Here is a 22168-nt window from a genome sequence, read left to right as displayed (position 1 = left end):
GTGTGGACCACTGTCATATGTGTTGATGTAATGTGTGAATGAAGATCATTCTAGTGTGAGTTTGTCTCCATTGAGCCTCATTAATGATCTCATCTCTGTTTCTGGTTTCTTTAGGTATGAGAGGTAAGTACCAGAGAGGAGTTGGTGTGTTTGGGTTTCATTAGGAGGGAGGGGGTCATCATGGTCATCAGGCGTTAGTGTGCATGTGCACACACACACATACACACACACACTCACACACACACACATACACACACACACACACACAAGAGAACTGATTAGTAGAGAACTAACTAGAATGCAGTTTCTTTTGACAAAACACACACACACACACACACACACACACACATACACACACACACACAAACACACATATAATAAATTACAAACATAGTAGTGGAACACTGATTAGTGGAGAACTGACTTGAATGCAGTTTTTCTTCACACACACACACACACACAAGATAACTGATTAGTAGAGAACTAACTAGAATGCTGTTTCTTTTTACAAAACACACACACACACACACACACACACACACACACACACACACACACACACACACACACACACACACACAGGTAAAGTGTCGGAACCACTGTCATATGTGTTGATGTAATGTGTGAATGAAGATCATTCTAGTGTGAGTATGTCTCCATTGAGCCTCATTAATGATCTCATCTCTGTTTCTGGTTTCTTTAGGTCTGAAGGCTGGTAAGTACCAGAGAGGAGTTGGTGTGTTTGGGTTTCATTAGGAGGGAGGGGGGTCATCATGGTCATCAAGCCTTAGTGTACATGTGCTGACACGCACGCACGCACGCACGCACGCACGCACGCACGCACGCACGCACACACACACACACAATAGAACTGATTAGTAGAGAACTAACTAGAATGCTGTTTCTTTTTACAAAACACACACACACACACACACACACACAGACACACACACACACACACACACACAGCATAATTACAAACATAGTAGTGGAACACTGATTAGTGGAGAACTGACTTGAATGCAGTTTTTCTTCACACACACACACACACACACACACACACACACACACAGGTAAAGTGTGTGAACCACTGTCATGTGTGTTGATGTAATGTGTGAATGAAGATCATTCTAGTGTGAGTTTGTCTCCATTGAGCCTCATTAATGATCTCATCTCTGTTTCTGGTTTCTTTAGCTCAGGAGGCTGGTAAGTACCAGAGAGGAGTTGGTGTGTTTGGGTTTCATTAGGAGGGAGGGGGGTCATCATGGTCATCAGGCCTTAGTGTGCATGTGCACACACACACATACACGCACACACACACACACACACACACACACACACACACACACACACACACACACACACACACACACACACACACACACACACAGGTAAAGTGTGTGAACCACTGTCATGTGTGTTGATGTAATGTGTGAATGAAAATCATTCTAGTGTGAGTTTGTCTCCATTGAGCCTCATTAATGATCTCATCTCTGTTTCTGGTTTCTTTAGGTCACACACACACACACACAGAGATATGAACTCAAGACAATAGACATACATATAAACATGGTGGGGGGAGTCATGGTTAGTGGAGAACTGACTTGAATGCAGTTTCTTTTCACACACACACACACACACACACACATTGTGCGCACATTTTCAAACCCATACACACACCCATATAGACACACATACTGTACATAAACATACATATACACACATGCACAGACACACACATACACATAGACACACATACACCCACACACCCACAGACACAAGCAAATAATTGATCGTATTCACTTATATATGTGTGTGTGTGTTTGTGTGTGTGTATGTGTGTGTGTGTGTGTGTACTCCAGATGTGCTTGTGTGTGTTAATATAGGTAAGTGTGTCTGAGTGTGTGTGTGTGTGTGTGTGTGTTTGTGTGTTTGTGCTCCATGTGTGTTAATGTCTATTAGCCTCCTGCTTCAAAGAGCTCATCTCTCTACTCTGGTATTACAGTGGAGAAGGAGATGGAGAGGGAGATAACTGCTGAAGAGAGGAAGAGGATGGAGGAATCTGTCCAGTCTCTGGGTGAGTGTGAGAGATGATTGGTTGAGATCTGATTACTGCTGAGTAAGAGAGTGGAGTAGAGATGATTGGTGGATCTTTGCCATTTGAGTGAGGAGTGGAGATGATTGGTTGCAGGGCCGCCGCTATGTACACACAGGGCATGGACTGTGTGAAGGCACCAAGTGCAGCAAAAAAACATGAAACATTTTCAGTGGATAAAAAACAATCTACTATCTACTTTTCAGACTACTACACCATTAAACCAATATAGGTTATACACTATATTTCATGAAAACAATAACATGAAGCAATGGATAACAACAATCTACTGCAAAGGCACCAAGTGCACCAAAAAAAAACTTTAATGGATTACAATAATAGGATTGATGACATATTGATAACACGAATAGGATTGATGATGTATTGATAACAAAAATAGAATTGATGACATATTGATAACACTAATAGGATTGATGATGTAAGACGGAACTTTCCTAGACCAATGAGGGAATAGGCGTCTAGAAGGTTTGGGTGGATGCGTCTCTCTCTTCGCTTTGCTGAAAACGTAACATTTATTAAAACACCTTTCTTGGTACGACCATATTAATCCGATGGCATTATCATTGTCTGACTCAATTAGGAGCCCAGCCTTAGCTCCTAGCTTTCAATGTAGATTCCTACCGGTTTTGTAGGCTGATCTCCAACTCATTTATTTGAACACCTAGCGTCTGTAGTATTAATTCCTCCCTTACTTTAATAACTGGTTTCTTCTAGGAATAGTGTCACTAAGGATATTGCCACTATTCTGAAACTAACAGGTAACCAGTGCAGTGATTTTAATACTGGTGTGATGTGCGCTCTCCGTCTTGTTTTAGTGAGGACTCGCGCTGCTTTATTCTGTATTGTTTGTAGTTGACTAATGGCTTTTTTTGGTAGACCAGACAAAAGCGAGTTTTGAGCTGTGGTCTCCGAGGGCGACAACGTATTCCCGGCCAGTTAGATAGGTCCTAAACCAGTTTAGGACTGGACCAGCGAGGCCAACCCAATTTTCAAATCTATCAATAGGATATCATCAATAGGATATCATGATCGACAGTGTCAAAGGCTGCGCTCAGATCCAGAAGGGCCAGGACAGATAGTTTTTTGGAGTCAGCATTAGTCCTGCGGTTATTTACAACCTTGACTAATGCCGTTTCTGTGCTATGATTGGAACAAAAACCAGTTTGGAAAGTGTCAAAGGCACAGTTAGCATCTAGGAAATAATTTAACTGTTTAAAGAAAAAATGTCCAGGATTTGTCGTAGAAAGGGAAGGTTGGAGATGGGTCTAAAATAGTTTAGAACTGAAGAGTCTAAATTGCTTTTTTTCAGGAGGGGTCTCACCAGGGCAATTTTAAGTTCTGATGGGAAAATACCTGTAAGCAGGGAATAGTTTGCAATGGCTAGAATGTCCTTAGACACAGAGTTAAAGATGGTCTTAAAAATATGGTGGGAATGGGATCAGGAGGACATGTGGACGACTTCAGTTGTGACACTACTTTGCTCAGCATTTCTATATCAGCCAGTGTAAAAAGCTCATACTGTTACAGCAGGTGGAAGGGGATCAAAAAACAAGACATTTGGAATTTCCTGAACAATATTCATCCTAATCTCTGAAGCATCTTATCTCTAAAGCATGCCGCAAATCCCAAAAAAAGAGACCATCTACTTTGGGTGCAGGATTTATAAGGCTGTCGATTGTTGAAAAGAGCAGCCTAGAATTGTTAGAATTTATAGATATCAAATTAGAGAAATTATCCCTCCCAGCATTTCCTATTGCTTTATGAAAGACTGAAAGATAATCCATAAAAATGTCAAGGTGGACCTGTAACTTGGTCTTTCTCCATGTACGCTCAGACCTTCTGCAAGATCTCTTAAGTGTAATACTTTCCTCATTTCTCCATGGAGCTTTTTGTTTGGCTAAAACCTTTTTTTGTTTCAATGGTGCTAAAGAGTCAAGTGCTGTCCTTGATTTTGTATTGAGAGTATTTACTAGATCATTAACACATGATGGCCCCGCATCTGGGGTTTTTGTACTAGTAATATTCATTATAACTTTGAAATTCTCAGCTGCTGCAGAGTTAAGATAGCGTTTCCTAATAAAACATTCAGATCTATTTTTAACTTTAGGAACCAGTGCTTCAAAGAAAATACAAAAGTGGTCGGAAAGAGCAAGGTCACAGACAGATGATATAACAGTTGTAAGACCCTTTGTAATAACTAGATCAAGGGTGTGGCCACGGTTGTGAGTGGGTTCAGTTATGTGTTGTGTAAAGTCCATGGAATTCAAGAGATTCATAAAATCCCTAGCCTTTGAGTCGTTCCCATTATTCACATGTATGTTAAAATCACCAGTGATACTAATCTTATCGTAGTTTGTGTGGATAATGGAGAGTAGTTCTGAAAAGTCTGTTAGAAAAGTGGGACATTGCTTGGGTGGCCTATACACAGTAACTGTCAGAGCAGGAGGCTGGCAATTTAGAACTATGGCATGATATTCAAACGAGGCAAAATCATCAAAGGAGATGCTCCTGCAGCACAAGATGCTGCAATGCCTTAGGGTGGTCCTTATGTTGTCCGACAGCAGACTGGCTCCGATCCGGTTCGGGTGGAGGCCATCATGCTTCAGCAGGCCGGGCCTCTCCCAGAACAGGTCAACGTTGTTAACAAAGTTAATGTCTAATGAGGCGCAGGTCGCTCGCAGCCAGGTTTGGAGGTTGAATAATCTGGACCATCTCTCAGCACCTCTCCGGTAGTTAGGGAGAGGCCCTCAGATGATGATCCATCTTCCTGTGTCCATGAGGGTAGTGAGGAGAGCTGTGAAGTCTGCCTTCAGGACCTCTGACTGTCTCGCTCTGATGTCGTTGGTGCCCACATGTACAATTATGGTGCTGATTATGGTGCTTGAGTTTATGTATTTCTGTTAGCTACGATGTCGTGGTGACTCGCGGTGAAGTAGTCAAATTTTAAGCTTTAACTGATGTTTGCTTGCTGGGCTTCCGTAGGCTCGCTGAAATGCTAGCTGCTCAGAGTCAGAATTAGGACCGGTTGTATTAATGTAGCGATGGCTTAAACAACTCTGAGCTTACAGGAAGAAGCAAAAACCTGTTTGTAGGATAAAATTAATCTTCTGCCTTCTGTTTAAAAGAACGACAGCGCCTTCCGCTAACCTGTGAGTTGGCAGTTGTAGTTATTGTAGGTTGTTTGTCACCGCAAAAGGTTGACAAGTATGTTTTTTCCTTAGGGTTACCTGGAGGTTTAGATGATAGTCCAGCAGAGTAGAGGTTCTCAAATACCGATGATGAATGCGTCGATCAAGAACGAGATTCAGAAATGTTTTTTTCTTTTTAGAAATGTTTGAAAATGGCTTCAAATCCTGATGATGAATGCGTTAAACTAGAGTCAGTGTTTTAATCCTCTAGAACCACGGTTCCCAAACTGGGGTACGCGTAGTGGTTCAGGGGGTACGCGGGGAGAAAATGTCCGCAATAACGGAAAACGGACGGAATTCGTGGAATGTACCCTTTGAAACAGAATTGCAACTTTCAGACAGAAACATAATTTTTGTGCATCAAAATCGCCCAAATTCCCCAGTATTTTGTCCTGCAAGGCTGTATTTCTTTCTATTAAACACAACAACGAACCCAACGATGAACAAGCATTAATTAAAAAACAAAACCACTGAGAAAATGTCATGTATGTGCTGAACTCCGCTCCGGCCACGCCACCCTATTCAACGGGTTGACACACAGACCTCCCACACAGACCTCCGTAGCCTGTCAAATTAATTCTCTCATCTTCCCAATCGCCTGCAAATAATGTTTTTTAGTCTTCTGTTCTGTTGATGGCTGGCAAACAACAACCTTAGAAGGTTTGGGTCACTTGTGGCACATATTATGCACTCATTTTAAGCCATTAATCTACCTCAGGGTTTTTTTAAACGGGGGGGGGGGGGGGTACGTAGCTGAAGAATAAATGTCTTAAGGGGTACGGGACTGTAAAAAGTTTGTGAACCACTGCTCTAGAAGATTTTGAAAATGGCCTCAGAGGTTTTTAGAGAATTTAGAGTAGAGAAGAGTAATAGAGTAATCAGCAGGTTGCAGCTCTTCTAACAAACAGGAAATCACGTATAAATTGATGACATATTGATAACAATAATAGGATTGATGACATATTGATAACACTAACAGGATTTATGATATATTGATAACACTAATAGGATTGATGACATATTGTAAATGCTGTCAGTTTTTGATGGACATATAGTCATTCTAGTAGATGGATGACTTGCTCATGTGTAGGATGGATGACTGACACACACAAACATACACAGAGTAACCCCCCCCACACACACACACACACACACATACACACGCATACACACACACATACACACACACACACACACACGCATACACACACACATACACACACACACACACATACACACACACACACGCATACACACACACATACCTACAAGCACATACCAATGCCATTAGTTCCCAGTCGTTCGTCTCATCAGTGACATCAACCCAGTGACCAGAAAACAGTTCTGCTTAGGGCACCCAGATGGCCCAGATTGGTTGAGATCTGTTATGTGGTGACTGGGTCAGGTTGAGATCTGATATGTGGTGACTGGGTCAGGTTGAGATCTTATGTGTGAATGGGTCAGGTTGAGATCTGATATGTGGTGACTGGGTCAGGTTGAGATCTGCTATGTGGAGACTGGGTCAGGTTGAGATCTGCTATGTGGTGACTGGGTCAGGTTTAGATCTGATATGTGGTGACTGGGTTGAGATCTGCTATGTGGTGACTGGGTTGAAATCTAATATGTGGTGACTGGGTCAGGTTGAGATCTGCTATGTAATCCACAGTCAGATCAGCCAACAACATATACAGGGTTGACTGTCAGGTGCTTAAATGCAGATTATATCTGAATGAATAATGGTGTTCAGTGAGTTATGAAACCAGAACTGACCTCTTCCTGGTCAGCAGCTCCTTACAGGGTGGGAGTCTGCAGGTCCTGATGGGGAGAGAAGAGACATCATTCATTTAATAATGGGGGGGGGGGGTGACAAACACTTGTAAAGAGACACAGATAAGTAAACAGATAAATGTTACATTGAGTGATCGTGAAGTGAAGCGTGATCAAAGACATATGTCTTAAGTGCATGTTTAAAGGTTTCAACCGTTTCAGCCATTCTTAGGTATTCTGGCAGAGTATTCCAAAGGTTGGGGGCATAGAAACTAAAAGCTGCTTCCCCATGTCTCTTTGTCCTGGCTTTTGGAACTGTTAGAAGTTCAGTGCCGGAGGACCTCAGGGATCTACTGGGTGTGTACCTTGAGAGCATGTCTGTTATATATTCAGGTGCATGACTATGGAGTGATTTATAGACTAGTAGGAGAACCTTGAAATCTATTCTAAAACTAACAGGTAACCAGTGCAGTGATTTTAATGCTGGTGTGATGTGCGCTCTCCGTCTTGTTTTAGTGAGGACTCGTGCTGCTGCATTCTGTATTGTATGTAATTGACTAATGGCTTATGTGATAATCATTTAGCCAAGCCAGGTGTGAAACTGACAGAAAACACTGTGTTTCCTTTAACGCTTTTAATGGTCTAACTCCATGTTCACCGGTACAACTTACACAGTAACTTCACCGTAACAACAACCGGTCCCTATCAAAGTAAAAGTATCAGAACCGGAAATACATAGTTAACACCAGGTTCACATGAGTTGACAGTAGTGTAGACTACAGTGTAGCACAGATCATAGGTTAGAACAGGTTCATTCATTACTCTTTTACTCTAAAAAGAGAATATCGTGGGTTTGCCATGGCCACATACTGTCACGCTGAATTAAATCATCTCTGTGAAGGGTATTTCTCTCTCAGATAACCAAGTGGAAATATGGAGCAACACCTCACTCATATAACAGCATGATCTACTGCTCAGTTGTTACAGAGAAGACACCTGTGTGTGTGTGTGTGTGTGTGTGTGTCTATGTGTCTGTGTGTGTGTGTATGTGTGTGTGTGTGTGTGTGTGTGTGCCTGTGAGCGTGTGCGTGTGCGTGTGCTCGTGCGTGTGTGTGTGTGTGCTTTGAAGTCTGAGTGAAACATGACTGTGGCAGAAATGTAGTATTAAGCAGTAGAGGGATTGGAAATTAACTGTACACTGTTTTTTTTACTAGATATTGAAATTGTCTACTCATAAAATAGTCAACACTACAACACTGAAAATATCACAACATGTTTCTTCCCAGCTTTGCTTGCATGGCAGAAGGCAACTGCTGAGTTAATGAAGAAAAGCAATCAACTGGTGCAGATGGAGAAGATAAAACAAAAACTTGAGGAGAAGAATAAAGATATGGAGAAGACAAAACAACAACTAGAGGAAAAGACAAAACGACAACTAGAGGACAAGAACAAAGAGATGGAGAAGACAACACAACAACTAGAGGAGAAGAACAAAGAGATGGAAAAGACAAAACAACAACTAGAAGACAAGAATAAAGAGACAGAGAAGACAAAACAACAACTAGAGGAGAGGAATAAACTCCTCCAGGAGAGAGAGACAGATCTAGAGAACATGACTAAACGAGAGAAGGAGAGAGAGGGACTACTGGAGAACATGACCAGTGAGGTGGAGACCAGTACAAGACAACTGGAGTCACTGGAAAAGGAACTGCAGGACAGGAACAGTCAACTACAGGACCTGAGAACCCAACTACAAGAACAAGGCAGGGAGCTGGAGGAGAGAGACAGACAGCTGGAGGAGAACAAGGATGAAAAGATTACACTTTTGACAGAGAGCAGGAAGAGACTGGTGGCGATAGAACAGACAAAACAACAACTAAAGGAGAAGAATGAAGAGATGGAGAAGACAAAACAACACCTAGAGGAGAAGAATAAAGAGATGGAGAAGACAAAACAACAACTAGAGGACAAGAACACAGAGATGGAGAAAACAAAACAACAACTAGAAGAGACAAAGAAACAACTAGAGGAGACAAATAAAGTGACGGAGAAGACAAAACAACAACTAGAGGAGAAGAATAAAGAGATGGAGAAGACAAAACAACAACTAGAGGACAAGAATAAAGAGATGGAGAATACAACACAACAACTAGAGGAAAAGAACACAGAGATGGAAAAGACAAAACAACAACTAGAGGACAAGAACAAAGATATGGAGAAGACAAAACAACAACTAGAGGAGAGGAATAAGGAGATGGAGAAGACAAAACAACAACTAGAGGACAAGAACAAAGAGATGGAGAAGACAAAACAACAACTAGAGGAGAGGAATAAGGAGATGGAGAAGACAAAACAACAACTAGAGGAGAGGAATAAAGAGATGGAGAAGACAGAACAACAACTAGAGGACAAGAATGAACTCCTCCAGGAGAGAGAGACAGATCTAGAGAACATGACTAAACGTGATAAGGAGAGAGAGGGACTACTGGAGAACATGACCAGTGAGGTGGAGACCAGTAAAAGACAACTGGAGTCACTGGAAAAGGAACTGCAGGACAGGAACAGTCAACTACAGGACCTGAGAACCCAACTACAAGAACAAAGCAGGGAGCTGGAGGAGAGAAACAGACAGCTGGAGGAGAGAGACAGACAGCTGGAGGAGAGAGACAGACAGCTGGAGGAGAGATACAGACAGCTGGAGGAGAACAACGAGGAGAAGATTACACTTTTGACAGAGAGCAGGAAGAGACTGGTGGAGATAGAACAGACAAAACAACAACTAAAGGAGAAGAATGAAGAGATGGAAAAGACAAAACAACAACTAGAGGAGAAGAATAAAGAGATGGAGAAGACAAAACAACAACTAGAGGACAAGAACACAGAGATGGAGAAGACAAAACAACAACTAGAGGACAAGAATAAAGAGATGGAGAAAACAAAACAACACCTAGAGGAAAAGACAAAACAACAACTAGAGGAGAAGAACAAAGAGATGGAGAAGACAAAACAACAACTAAAAGATGAGAATAAAGAGATGGAGAAAACAAAACAACAACTAAAGGAGAGGAATAAACTCCTCCAGGAGAGAGAGACAGATCTAGAGAACATGACTAAAAAAGAGAAGGAGAGAGAGGGACTACTGGAGAACATGACCAGTGAGGTGGAGACCAGTAAAAGACAACTGGAGTCACTGGAAAAGGAACTGCAGGACAGGAACAGCCAACTACAGGACCTGAGAACCCAACTACAAGAACAAGGCAGGGAGCTGGAGGAGAGAAACAGACAGCTGGAGGAGAGAGACACACAGCTGGAGCAGAGAGACAGACAGCTGTTGGAGAAAGAAAGAGAACATCTGACTGGTGAGTGTGAGCGAAAAGATGTGTATCCTAAGTGTTTAGTGACATAGACCGTGTGTTGAGGCTCAAATGACCAATTAAAGTGATTCTCTTTTTTAAACGTATTACCCATTTAATGACCTCACACATCTTAGCTCCAGTTCCTGTTTCCCTTTAAATCTCAGTCTCTGTCTGTCTGTGTTGTGTTGCATCAGGAGGAGAGTCAGTCTCTATATGTGTGTGTTGTGTTGCATCAGGAGGAGAGTCAGTCTCTATATGTGTGTGTTGTGTTGCATCAGGAGGAGAGCCTCCCCAGTATCATTAATCCTGTCTCACTCAGTGCTGTTCACAGTGTCAAACACTTCAGTAGCTACTACAGTAACTGAATGGGCTTCTGATCCAGTTTCTCTTTGTGTTGGACTCCTAGATCCAGATCCTCCTCATGTCAGGAGAAGAGCCAGTATGGATGGGGGACGTCCAAATAGTAAGTCTTCATGTTTGTTATTATTTTAATAATAAAAATTTGAAAACACCTCTGTATTTGAAGGGATATAAAAGCTCATAGAGAAGATCATTGTCTTCATCATTTGTAAATATTATTCAAAGTGAGGTCTTTGAGAAGGTGAAATCCATCCTTCTCACCGATTAACACTCCGCAGGCATGGAGTCTGACTCATGTTGCCCCGCAAGAGTGGGAGAGAGACATTGGACCCACACACACGCACACGCACACACACACGCACTCACTTACTCACTCACTCTCACTCTCACTCTCACTTTCACACACACACACACACACACACACACACACACACACACACACACACACACACACACACTCATACACACACCTCACCATCCATGTAGTGCGGTACCCACTATTTCATGTCCCATTCACTCTCTGTTCCATATTCAACCCTGGATAATTCATACACACAGTTACTCTCACTTTCTCACACACCACTCCTGTCCTGCTGCTCGTATGCAGAAGCGTGTGCCGCTGAGGAGCAGTATTTCTCCACGTCCCACGGGGGAGGGAGTTGTCTTGTTTGATGTCTCTTATGTATATATGTCAATAATATGTGTGGAGTGTTGAAGGGGTAAATACTGTAAATGGTTTTGGGTGCATGAGTTAACTTGATTTATGTCAATCTAGGAGACTAATTTCCCCGGGAAAATAAATCATTATTTTTCTACCAAAACAACCATCACCTGCACCATTTTTTCCCAACTTCACCACTGACTCCAGTTAGCCCACATCCCAACACATGGGGCCACTTCAGTCATTTACCACATTTCATAAATGATCCTCACACTTTGCTATTGTCAATGTCCTGATTTAGTGTTCTACAGCTTATCATAACTGGATAATCTGTTACAAAGACTTCTGATTTCTAAACTCTTTCTGTGTGTGTGTGTGTGTGTGTGTGTGTGTGTGTGCGCGTGTGTATGTGTGTGTGTGTGTGTGTGTGTGTGTGTGTGTGTCTGTGTGTGTGTGTTTGTGTGTGTCGGCAGTGGGAGGAGAGAGTCCTGTAGATGGTGAGTATGAGAAATGCAAACCTAATACACTCTGGACATAGGCGCGCTGTCCAGCATGTGAAACTAATAGTGTAGTTTAATTGGCTTCTGATCCAGTTTCTGTTTCTGTTGGGCTCTCAGATCCAGATCCTCCTCACAGGAGAAGAAGAAGAAGTAAGGATGAGCCTCCATTGAGTAAGTCATCAGTGGTCTCTGCTCAGGTCATGGGTGTAACATTCTCACAGCTGTTGGATAACTCATGTGTAGCATTCAAGCAATCCTACCACCCTGGACAGTTGGAAAGATGTAGTTTCTGAATGCTGGATGGATGTCTACTAAGAATGAATATTTAATGAAGCATTGCAGTCACCTATCTAGCTATAGCTAACACTAGATCAGGAAGCTGCTTAGTTATTTGTTATTAGTAGCCATGGCAACAGTTGGCTGCATAGGCTGAGAGAGTCAACATGTGGCTCACTAACAAATGATAGACTTGGTTTGCTTGTTGTGATTATGTTATAACTGAGCTGTGTGTGATGGTTTACTGTGATTGTGTGTGTTGCAGTGGGAGGAGAGAGTCCTGGTCCAGCGCCCCCAGTGTCTCCTGCTGTGTCTGAGCTGAGGCTGGTGCTGCTGGGGGGGAGCACAGCTGGGAAGAGGGCAGCAGGAAACACCATCCTGGGCACAGAGGAGTTTGGGAGGCAGGCCAGCACACACACACTCACACACACATCCACAGAGACCCAGCACAGTGAGAGCAGACAGGGGGAGGTGGCTGGGAGACGGGTGACCGTGGTGGAAACTCCAGACTGGTTCTGCAGTGGACTCTCTGAGAAGGACCTGAGACAGGACGTGGGGCTTTGTGTCCGTCTGTCTGCTCCAGGACCTCACGCCTTCCTCCTGGTGATTCCAGTGGAGCCGTCTGAAGGAGAGGAGAGGAGGATGCTGGAGAAAATGGAGGATATGTTTGGGGAGAGCTGTTGGGGACACACACTGATCCTCTTCACCCATGCTGAGGGGCTGAGAGAGAGGAGTGTGGAGGAGTTGCTCCAGACAGGGAGCCAGGAGCTCCAGCAGCTGGTAGAGAAATGTGGGAACAGGTGTCACCTTCTCAACGTTAAGGACAGGCCTGACGACACTAAGATCACACAGCTGCTAGAGAAGATAGAAGAGATGGTGTCTGGAAACAGAGAGAGATTCTACAGCAGTGAGACCTACCAGGAGGCAGAAAAACAGCTCAGAGAGATAGAGAGAAGAATACAGAAAGAACGAGAGGTGGAGGAGAGGAAACTGAGGGAGGAGAGAGAGAAAAGAGAGGAACTTGATAAACATATGCAGGAGTCTCTGAATAAAATGGATGGAGAGATTAAGCAGAATGAAGGAGAAATTAGAATATTGAATGAAAGAACAACAGAACTGGAGAGAAAGATGAAAGAAGAGAGGGATGAAGTGAAGAAGAGGGAGATGGAGAAAGAGTTAAATAAAGAGATTACACAGAGAGAGGAGATGGAGAGAAAGCTGATCAGAGTGAGAGAAAAGAGAGAAAGGGAGAGGAGCGAGCTGGAGGAGAGACACAGAGAGGAGATGGAGGAGATGAGAGAGAGCTATGAGAGAGAGGCCATGGCTGAAGCAGAGAGAAACCTCATGAAGATCATCCTGCCTGAACTACAGAGAAACATCAGCATCACCAAGGAGAAGATGGAGGGAGAGTTCAACGGACAGATGGAGGAGAAGAACAGAGAGATGGAGGGAGAGTTAAACAGACAGATGGAGGAGAAGAACAGGGAGATGGAGGGGAAGAACAGAGAGATGGAGAGAATGAAGTTGGATGTTTTACAGCTGCAGGACAGACTGAGAGTGGAGAGGGGGAGGGTAGGGGTCAGAGTTCAAAGGGCAATAGTAGGAGTTCCTGCCTTCATCAGTAGAAACTCATCAGGATGGCTTGTGCATTACATCATTAGTAATATCTAGCGTGCCAGAGATGTTTGTCATTATGGCCTTTCCAGAAACACACAGCCATTAAAAGATCACTGAGAATAGAGAGCAAGATCTGCATGGTGGAGCTGAAGGGGAAGAGATAGGGCCTCCTACACTTGAAAACCCCTCAGGATAGTTTGGTCAATATACTGGTGGATCTGCAGAGTATCTCTTCACTTTTAATAATTGTTAAATATGTATGTTAACTGATACTTTGATGGAAAGAAGTGTTTCCTAAAGACTTTGTCAGGCTCATGTATGTGAACCATCTGTGGGCAGTACTATCTAATGGGTACAATTACTGTGAAATACACAGCAGGGCTTTTACACTTCTCAAGACTGGCTTCTGGGGAAGGTTGGGACTAAAACAAGTTTGTTTTGTCTGAAAACCTGTTATGACATGAAATGTTTTTGATCTGGACCTGTAAGCCTTCAACTGTGAAGGTACTGGAAATGGTTGGGACTTGCAACAAAATAATATAATCTCAAGCCTGGACACAAACCTGAGGTCAGATTTTAAAGACTGAGTTACTGCGATCCTGTACTGGCTGAGTTTAGAGCAGCTGATTTGGCCATTTAATGGACTCAACAGAAGCACGTTCTCAGAGAACAGAAGTACGCTCACAGAGAACCGAAACAGGCTTACAAAGAACAGAGTGAGGTTCACATAGAACAGAAGCACGTTCTCAGAGAACCTAAGTATGCTCACAGAGAACCGAAACAGGCTTACAAAGAACAGAGTGAGGTTCACATAGAACAGAATCATGTTCTCTGAGTGTTGTTCGCACTAGAACTCTCCATGTATATGAATGATGTTTTTGTTTGACATAAGACCTACTGACTGTACATAGCCTGTACATATTTATGCATATTAAAGTTAATTTTCATTCAGGTTTTATACTTATTAGTTAGTTATTCTGCTGTTAAAGTTCTTGTTTTTCCGGCAACATGTGCTTTTGTTTACGTTTTGATCATGTGGTGGTGTCATGTGCCTTCTGTTTTTGTTTTGAAATGACATGTGTCTCTGACTCCACCTTGTCTTTGTTTGATTTCCCTCCCCTTTTGTGAGCACACCTGATTTCTGTTTGTTGTGATTGGTTTGTGTTTTTTTTTTGACTTACGAGACTGTCTTTTGCCCTTGGATTGTTCCCTGAGAACTTTATTAAAACTAACTCTGAACCTTGAGCTGTGTTGTCTGCTAGTGGGTCCTTCACTCCTGAAAGCGTAACAATGACATGTTATTGATGATGATGTTTGTGTTTTGAAATTTATAAAAAGGCTTCCATGACCACATTCACTCATGCTCAGCCCATCTTTCTTAGCTTCTCAGGAGATTTGGAGTGTTAAAGTGGCAGTTCTATAAAACATGGCAGCATCCCTGAGGAGCAGCAGAGAGGAGGAGCTCATGATGTGGAGATATTCTCATTAGTACCTCTATAATGTGTGAATCTAGAGCGTCTGGAGATAAGCTCATTATCTCAGTTACAGTGTTTAAAATAGTCAGGCAGTTTACATGATGGTATCAATTCGAATCTAGCTTTATTTGGACAATGCGATTTTTTGGGGCAACTGCTATTATCCTAATATATATATGGCAGTGAATAAATCGAATCATTGGCCGAAAGCATGTCATATCCCGGTACACTACGCTTCCAGGTCACATTTTCATCCCGGTCCCCCATCTAATTTTAATACAGTGTTGTATGATGGTCTTATTCCTATAATGTATAATGGAGCAACACGTAGGTTACAGGGTGGGTGTGGCAGAGAGAGAGAGAGAGAGCGAGAATGGTGATGCACACAAATATATCAGATGTAGAGACCGGAGCAAAGTTATGTTGCTGTAACATTGAACTACAATACTTAATAGGCTAATTGATACAATATCTCCTCGTTTGAGTGCAATGGGAGTGTATGATCGTTATTGTCTATAAAGAAAGGCATTGCAAAGGGAAAATCTCCCGTTCATCGCGTCCATTCGCGCCCCACCTGTCATGTCTCTGTCTTTAGAGGGCAGCGCCAGATAACCGAACAAAACTCTACTCACGCTTGCCTCACGGGTGCAATACCAAATTTGATCATATTTGATAGAATGAAGGACAAATTAGTTGTGAATACTATCACCGAGTTTGAAAGGTATTGGTCAGGTAATAGCCGAGTGACAGCTGATTTGCTTTCTGATTTGACAGTACTTCTTCATGTTTTTTTCAGCGCCAGATAACCGAACAAAATGTACTCACGCTTGCCTCATGGGTGCAATACCAAATTTCATCATATTTGATAAAATGAAGGACAAATTAGTTGTGAATACTATCACCGAGTTTGAAAGGTATTGGTCAGGTAATAGCCGAGTGACAGCTGATTTGCTTTCTGATTTGACAGTACTGCTGTGTGTTTTAAGCAAATAAAATCTGGAATGTTTACAAGCAGTCACCTGCTATCGTTGATTATTAGGGATGAGAATTGATAAGATTTTAACGATTCCGATGCCTTATCGATTCCTGCTTATTGATTCGATTCCTTATCGATTCTTTTATCGATTCTTATTGGGCAAGGGGTGAAAAAAAGAGCACAAACGGGTTTATTTACATTAATTTTCTTTGATATAATTTTCTATAATGCTGCACACACCATATACAGTATGTATATACACATTAAAAAAAAATTAAATAACCAAAAACATTTATACATATTCCTCTTGAACTTAAAATAAAACTTACATAACTTAAATAAAATGTATTCTGTTTAATTTAAACATGTTCCTAGAAATTAACCTAACGAAAATCTGGGGCATCTACCGTAGTAAAAGGGTGCAAACCTTTCACCACAAACTTAGTCACTGCTCGGTGACATTCGTTGATCCTCTCCTCGGTCATTTTATTTTTCCCTGCCTCGAAAAAAGGATGGGCTAGAGGTGTACATGACATGCTAGCTGTAGCCTGTGACCCAGACAGACTACCAGCCTCTGAACCGGTCTGACTCTGAACGTCATCAGCTAAATTGGATGGAAATGGAGATTATCTATATAGTGAAAGCTGGTTTACACAATGAAACAAATGGCACTAACAAAATCGCTGAATTTGCTGAGCTGCCATAAAGCCACATTAAGCTAGCGTAGCTATATGCTCAGTTTAATAATGGATTAAAAGACAATATGCTCAGTTTAATAATGGGTTGACACGAAAACGCGAACGTTTGCTGATAACACACGCCCTCCGATAATTAACACAGTTACGATCAAACATTTCTCAAAACTGGACTTCCAATCCAAACGTGAAGTGATCAATAATGGGAGACCAATGCCGGAGCTAAAATGTATGCTTCAAACGAAGGGACAGAAGATAACTTGATCGACTACACACAATAAAGGCAAATTGCTTCACACAGTGAGTGGTTGTGATCACTTTTGAGGAGTTTACCTTGGACAGAAAGAGATGAAGCGCCGACATTAGCTGAGCTGCTGCATGCATCGAAGACATGACATTCCTATAATTTAATTCCATGCTGTGTGTTCAAATGCTTATTCATATTTGTTGTATTTCCTCCCTTCGACGAAATAGACTTTTTACACAGGTTACAAGTGGCGTAGGTGTCATTTTTGTCGTGTGAAATAGAGCCAAACTTTAGAACGCTTCTGCCTAGTTGCCATGTTTGCTGCAGTCTGAAACTAAAAAAGTTTGCGCATGCGCAACGCCACACAGGACCGATAGCAGAACCGTTAAAGAATTTGGCTGACGATTCCAAACAATCTCGATTCTCATCCCTATTGATTATACAGTAAATAAGTTGTGAAATGAAACAAAAACACATCACAGTTACAGTTGTATTAGTATTGATTGATTCACATCGATATGAATGGATGACATGACTAACAAGTGGTGGAAAATTAATATGAAAGTATTTGTTCGGTGAATTAGCGCGTTCTGTCCAAACAGTCGCAGTCAACGTTTTTTTTATGTCAACACAGTGGCATACCACATAACTATCATCGGACTTTAGCCTCTGAGAAGGTAGTATGTTGCAATGTATGTGGATTTCTTTGCACAAGTGACACCCTTCACGTCTCATGGATGGAAAATGGGATAGTATTCTCTCCATGAATTTGCGGTCATTTGAACGTCCTTATACGTGTTTAAGGAGGGGTTGTAAAGGTGTTCATATCTTCGGACCTCTTCTGTTATGTTTGTTCATAATCAACAAGAATAAGCCTGTGAGGTCTGCAGGATTTTCATAAGAAAACGTGTCATTAGTATGAACAGTTGAGACAACTTATCACCTCTTTCGACTTCCGGGTCACAACCTGGGAGGGAGGGAGGGGGGAGGGTGGTGGGATCTCAAGCATGCGCAAAGACGCAGAGTCCAGTTCCTTGTCCAATTCACCGTTTACAAGCACGCAATGTCCGAATTATCAACCGACTCGGGGTGTCGATCGGATCGTAGTCGGACCGCAATTATTCGAACAAAGGTGTTTACAAGAAAGGGATAATTCTATTTCAGTCCAAATAAGCCGGTAATTCGAATCCATGTAACCACAGTTACCTCTATAATGGGTGAATCTAGAGCGTCTGGAGATGAGTTCATTAACTCATAAATAGTGCCTCTATAAGAAGAATGCACACTTAAAAACACTAGCACTTACCACCAAGCACCAAGCCAGAAACCTAGGCATCATATTTGAAACCCATATCAAAAATATAATTAAAACATCTTTTTATCACTTAAGAAACATTGCTAAGGTGCAACCGTTTCTCGCTCAGGCTGACACCGAAAGACTGATGCACACGTTTATCACGAGCAGGCTAGACTACTGTAACTCGCTTTTGTCTGGTCTACCAAAAAAAAGCCGTTAGTCAACTACAAACAATACAGAATGCAGCAGCCCGAGTCCTCACTAAAACAAGACAGAGAGCGCACATCACACCAGTATTAAAATCACTGCACTGGCTACCTGTTAGTTTTAGAATAGATTTCAAGGTTCTCTTACTAGTCTATAAATCACTCCATAGTCATGCACCTGAATATATAACAGACATGCTCTCAAGGTACACACCCAGTAGATCCCTGAGGTCCTCCGACACTGAACTTCTAACAGTTCCAAAAGCCAGGACAAAGAGATGGGGAAGCAGCTTTTAGTTTCTATGCCCCCAGCCTTTGGAACACTCTGCCAGAATACCTAAGAATGGCTGAAACGGTTGAAACGGTTGAAACCTTTAAACATGCACTTAAGACATATTTCTTTGATCTCGCTCATCACTCACTGTAAAATGTATTTAACATTTATTTATTTACTTATTTCTGTCTCTTTTCAAGTGTTTGCACCTGCCCCCCCCCCCCCCCCCCCCCCAGCAGCTGTCTCTTAGTTTGACGATAACTGTGCTAAAGTAGTCCTTTATGGTGCCAGTGCGGTTAGTACGTAATTTCCTGTTTATTTATCACTGGAAAATCTGTGTGTTTTTTTACAAGTGTTTGTAACCCCCCCCCCCCCCCTTCTTTCCTACTGTGAGGCGCATTGTGTTACCTCCTTGTATGAAATGCGCCGTACAAATAAAGTTTGATTTGATTTGATTTGATTTGATTTGATTTGATTTGATTTGAATCTAGAGGGTCTGTAGATAAGATCATTAACTCAGTTACAGTGTTTAAAATAGTGCTTCTATAATGTGTGAATCTAGAGCAAAGACTTCACTGCCCATCCACTCAAGCCTGCTCACTCAGGCAGCAAGGACCCAGGACCTGCACACACACACACACACACACACACATAGGCACAAACATATGTTCACACAAACGCACGCACACACACACACACTCACACAAACTCGAGGGGAGTTTAAACCCTCACCGGAGCTACACTGGAGTGTGTATTTTCTGAATGATTTTGCCTTGCTTAAAGCCTTAGGCCCTTTTAATGTGACAATGTGTGTTTGCTGAGGACGACGCCAGGAGGAAAGGGAGGGGGATGGAGAGGGTGGACCGTTGACCCAGAGGGGCCTGCCCTCCATCGCCTCCCCCATCCTGCGGTCCAAAGGGTACCGGCTGCTGGAGGAGGAGAGGGCCACGCCTCACTACCAACCCCTGACGGAGGTGGGTATGGAGGCAGGGAGGGTGCCCACGTCTCTGCTGCTGCTGGAGAGAGCCTGCCAGGCTACCACATCAGTGCCCACTGAAGACGTCTCCAAAGTCTACAACGAAACACTGTCGTCTTATGCCCAGACCACTGAGATATTTGAAGAGATCCTGGAGGAGGAAGAGGAGGAGCAGGAGGCACAGGCAGAGGGTTTAAGAGGCACGGCAGCAGAAGGACAGGAGGGAGGGGAGGTGCCAGGGCTTCTGTCAACGGACCCCGTGGAAGACTTCACCGGGGAGATACCGGAGGTTGCTGATGAGGTGGACGGGAGAGTGACAGAGGTCGTGTCGGAGGTCATAACCCTACAGACAAACTCCGAGGCTCTAGAGGGGCTGATCTGGGATGACCTGCCTGACGAGGTGGACGGGAGAGCGATGAAGACTCTGGCGGGGTACAATAATAGAATAGTTGGGACTTGGGACAAATAATGTCATCTCAAGCCTGGACTCAAAGCTGCCTAGTTGTGGTGCCTAGTAGAATTTGTGACTAGTGAAATGTTTTGTGGTGAATATGTGACTAGTGAATCTGTACCTAGTGAAAAGTTTTGTGGTGAATTTGTGACTAGTGAATCTGTGCCTAGTGAGCATTTTTTGTGGTGAATATGTGACTAGTCTGCTTAGTTTTGTGAGTACCTTGAGTACTCTGTGTGTTTTTGATTTATGTTTGTTTCTCTTGTGCACTTGTTTTGGAGTCGATGTAGAGAATCCCCTGTGTAAATAAATAGATCTATTTTATAAGAGCCACCATCTCCTGCACCTCCTGTGTTCTTCCCAACTTCACCACCAACTCCAGTCAGCCCACATCCCAAAATGTGGGGTGACCGCCTCTGTCCCCCACACACACATACGTATGTGTGTGCGCACACACCCCCACACACACATGTGCGCACACACACACATACACACACACACGCACACACACACACGCACACACGCACACACACACACACACAATTCATTGTTATAAACAGGAAAAACAAGGATCAGTGCATGGAAATATCCATGTCCATAGTCTCCATGTCTCCCTTTCATTTCCGTGGTTTCTCTGCACAACAACACATACACCTTGAGATACACCACATAAATGATTTTACATTTAATCTGAATGATGCACTAATTATTCAACATCTCATTACACCGGCCACCCAGGATAAGGAGTTGGCATGGGGTTGGGTTAGACAGATGCCTTGGTCGAAGCTGTATGACGTCCTTATACGCTTTTACGTCCATTACTTATGACGAAAGCATAGAGGTGCGAGCCCTCCCGGAAGCCATAGAGAATGCATTAAGAGCCCTGTTTTGTGATCTGCAGGATTTAACATGGGAGTCAATGAGAGAGGTCTGGGGCGATTTCCATTTCGCCCCAAATTGGCCCAGAAGGGGCGGGGCCATTTGAAGCACGACTTTTTACCTGACTGTTTGCCCGACCTGATTGGACAATGACATTCAGAGGCAGATCAGACGGTCTAGTGGTAGAATACGACAGAAATAAAAAAAATATCTTCTTTTTCCGTAGGCATTGCCCCAATCGCCTATGGACAAGCCGCCCCTGGGTGGGAGTACGAGCCCGGGATAGGGAAAGGAAAAGGGAAGGGGTGGGAGTGGCTCATTTCATACAATAAATAAATAAAGACTGTACTGGCCTCACTAAATGTCCTCATTCAGATTCACACACACATTCACAAACACACATACACACACACACACACACACACACACACACACACACACACACACACACACACACACACACACACACACACACACACACACACACACACAGATGTGGATGCAGGTGTGCTCGCTTGTCACTGATCAAGTCCTATATTAGCATTTGGACTGTAGTATTTACACCAAGAGCAAGCAACAGATGAATCTATAAAAACACTGTAGGTTAGTTCTGTACACATCTTTATTATTCAGAACCACTCAGATGGCATCAAATGACTTCACGTGGTGCAGTTAAAGGTTTTCCCTCTTAGTCTGCATTCCATTAATGCCGTGTTTGACACAGCTGAGGTGGTGGGACACAGGTGTTGAGGTTCGCATAAAAGCAGCATCACAATGTTAACAAATACAGTATTTAAAATGCTTCATCAGGTCAGCATCACAGTGTTAACAAATACAGTATTTAAAATGCT

General features: G+C 42.9%; 2 protein-coding genes across 2 annotated transcripts; both read left to right on the top strand.

Moving 5' to 3' along the window:
• Window positions 1-8392: 8392 nt before the first annotated feature.
• LOC122129990 (chromosome partition protein Smc-like) lies at window positions 8393-9379 on the top strand (the record flags this gene model as incomplete). Its single annotated transcript, XM_042704732.1, has 2 exons — window positions 8393-8920; window positions 9308-9379. Coding segments are annotated over exons 1-2 (600 nt in total), but the record flags the coding sequence as incomplete, so codon positions are not given.
• A 144-nt stretch (window positions 9380-9523) lies between these two features.
• Window positions 9524-13941, top strand: LOC122129989 (trichohyalin-like). The gene is made up of 5 exons (XM_042704731.1): window positions 9524-9889; window positions 10112-10430; window positions 12490-13399; window positions 13596-13605; window positions 13683-13941. Exons 1-5 carry the CDS (start codon window positions 9524-9526, stop codon window positions 13893-13895), a joined length of 1818 nt encoding a protein of 605 aa, XP_042560665.1. The 3' UTR covers window positions 13896-13941.
• Window positions 13942-22168: the final 8227 nt, after the last annotated feature.

Source organism: Clupea harengus, unplaced genomic scaffold, assembly GCF_900700415.2.
Source record: "Clupea harengus unplaced genomic scaffold, Ch_v2.0.2, whole genome shotgun sequence".
Lineage (NCBI taxonomy): Eukaryota > Metazoa > Chordata > Actinopteri > Clupeiformes > Clupeidae > Clupea > Clupea harengus.
Note: the sequence above shows the minus strand (reverse complement) of the source record. Positions and strands in the feature narration are given on the sequence as shown.

What these genes read in the sequence shown, in the direction of transcription:
- LOC122129989 (XM_042704731.1), top strand. Translation starts at nt 9,524, where the DNA reads ATGACTAAACGTGATAAGGAGAGAGAGGGACTACTGGAGAACATGACC. An exon ending in AGATGGAAAAGACAAAACAA is followed by an intron (nt 9,890 to 10,111) that starts CAACTAGAGGAG and finishes AAAGAGATGGAG; the next exon opens with AAAACAAAACAACAACTAAA. An exon ending in AGAAAGAGAACATCTGACTG is followed by an intron (nt 10,431 to 12,489) that starts GTGAGTGTGAGC and finishes TGTGTGTTGCAG; the next exon opens with TGGGAGGAGAGAGTCCTGGT.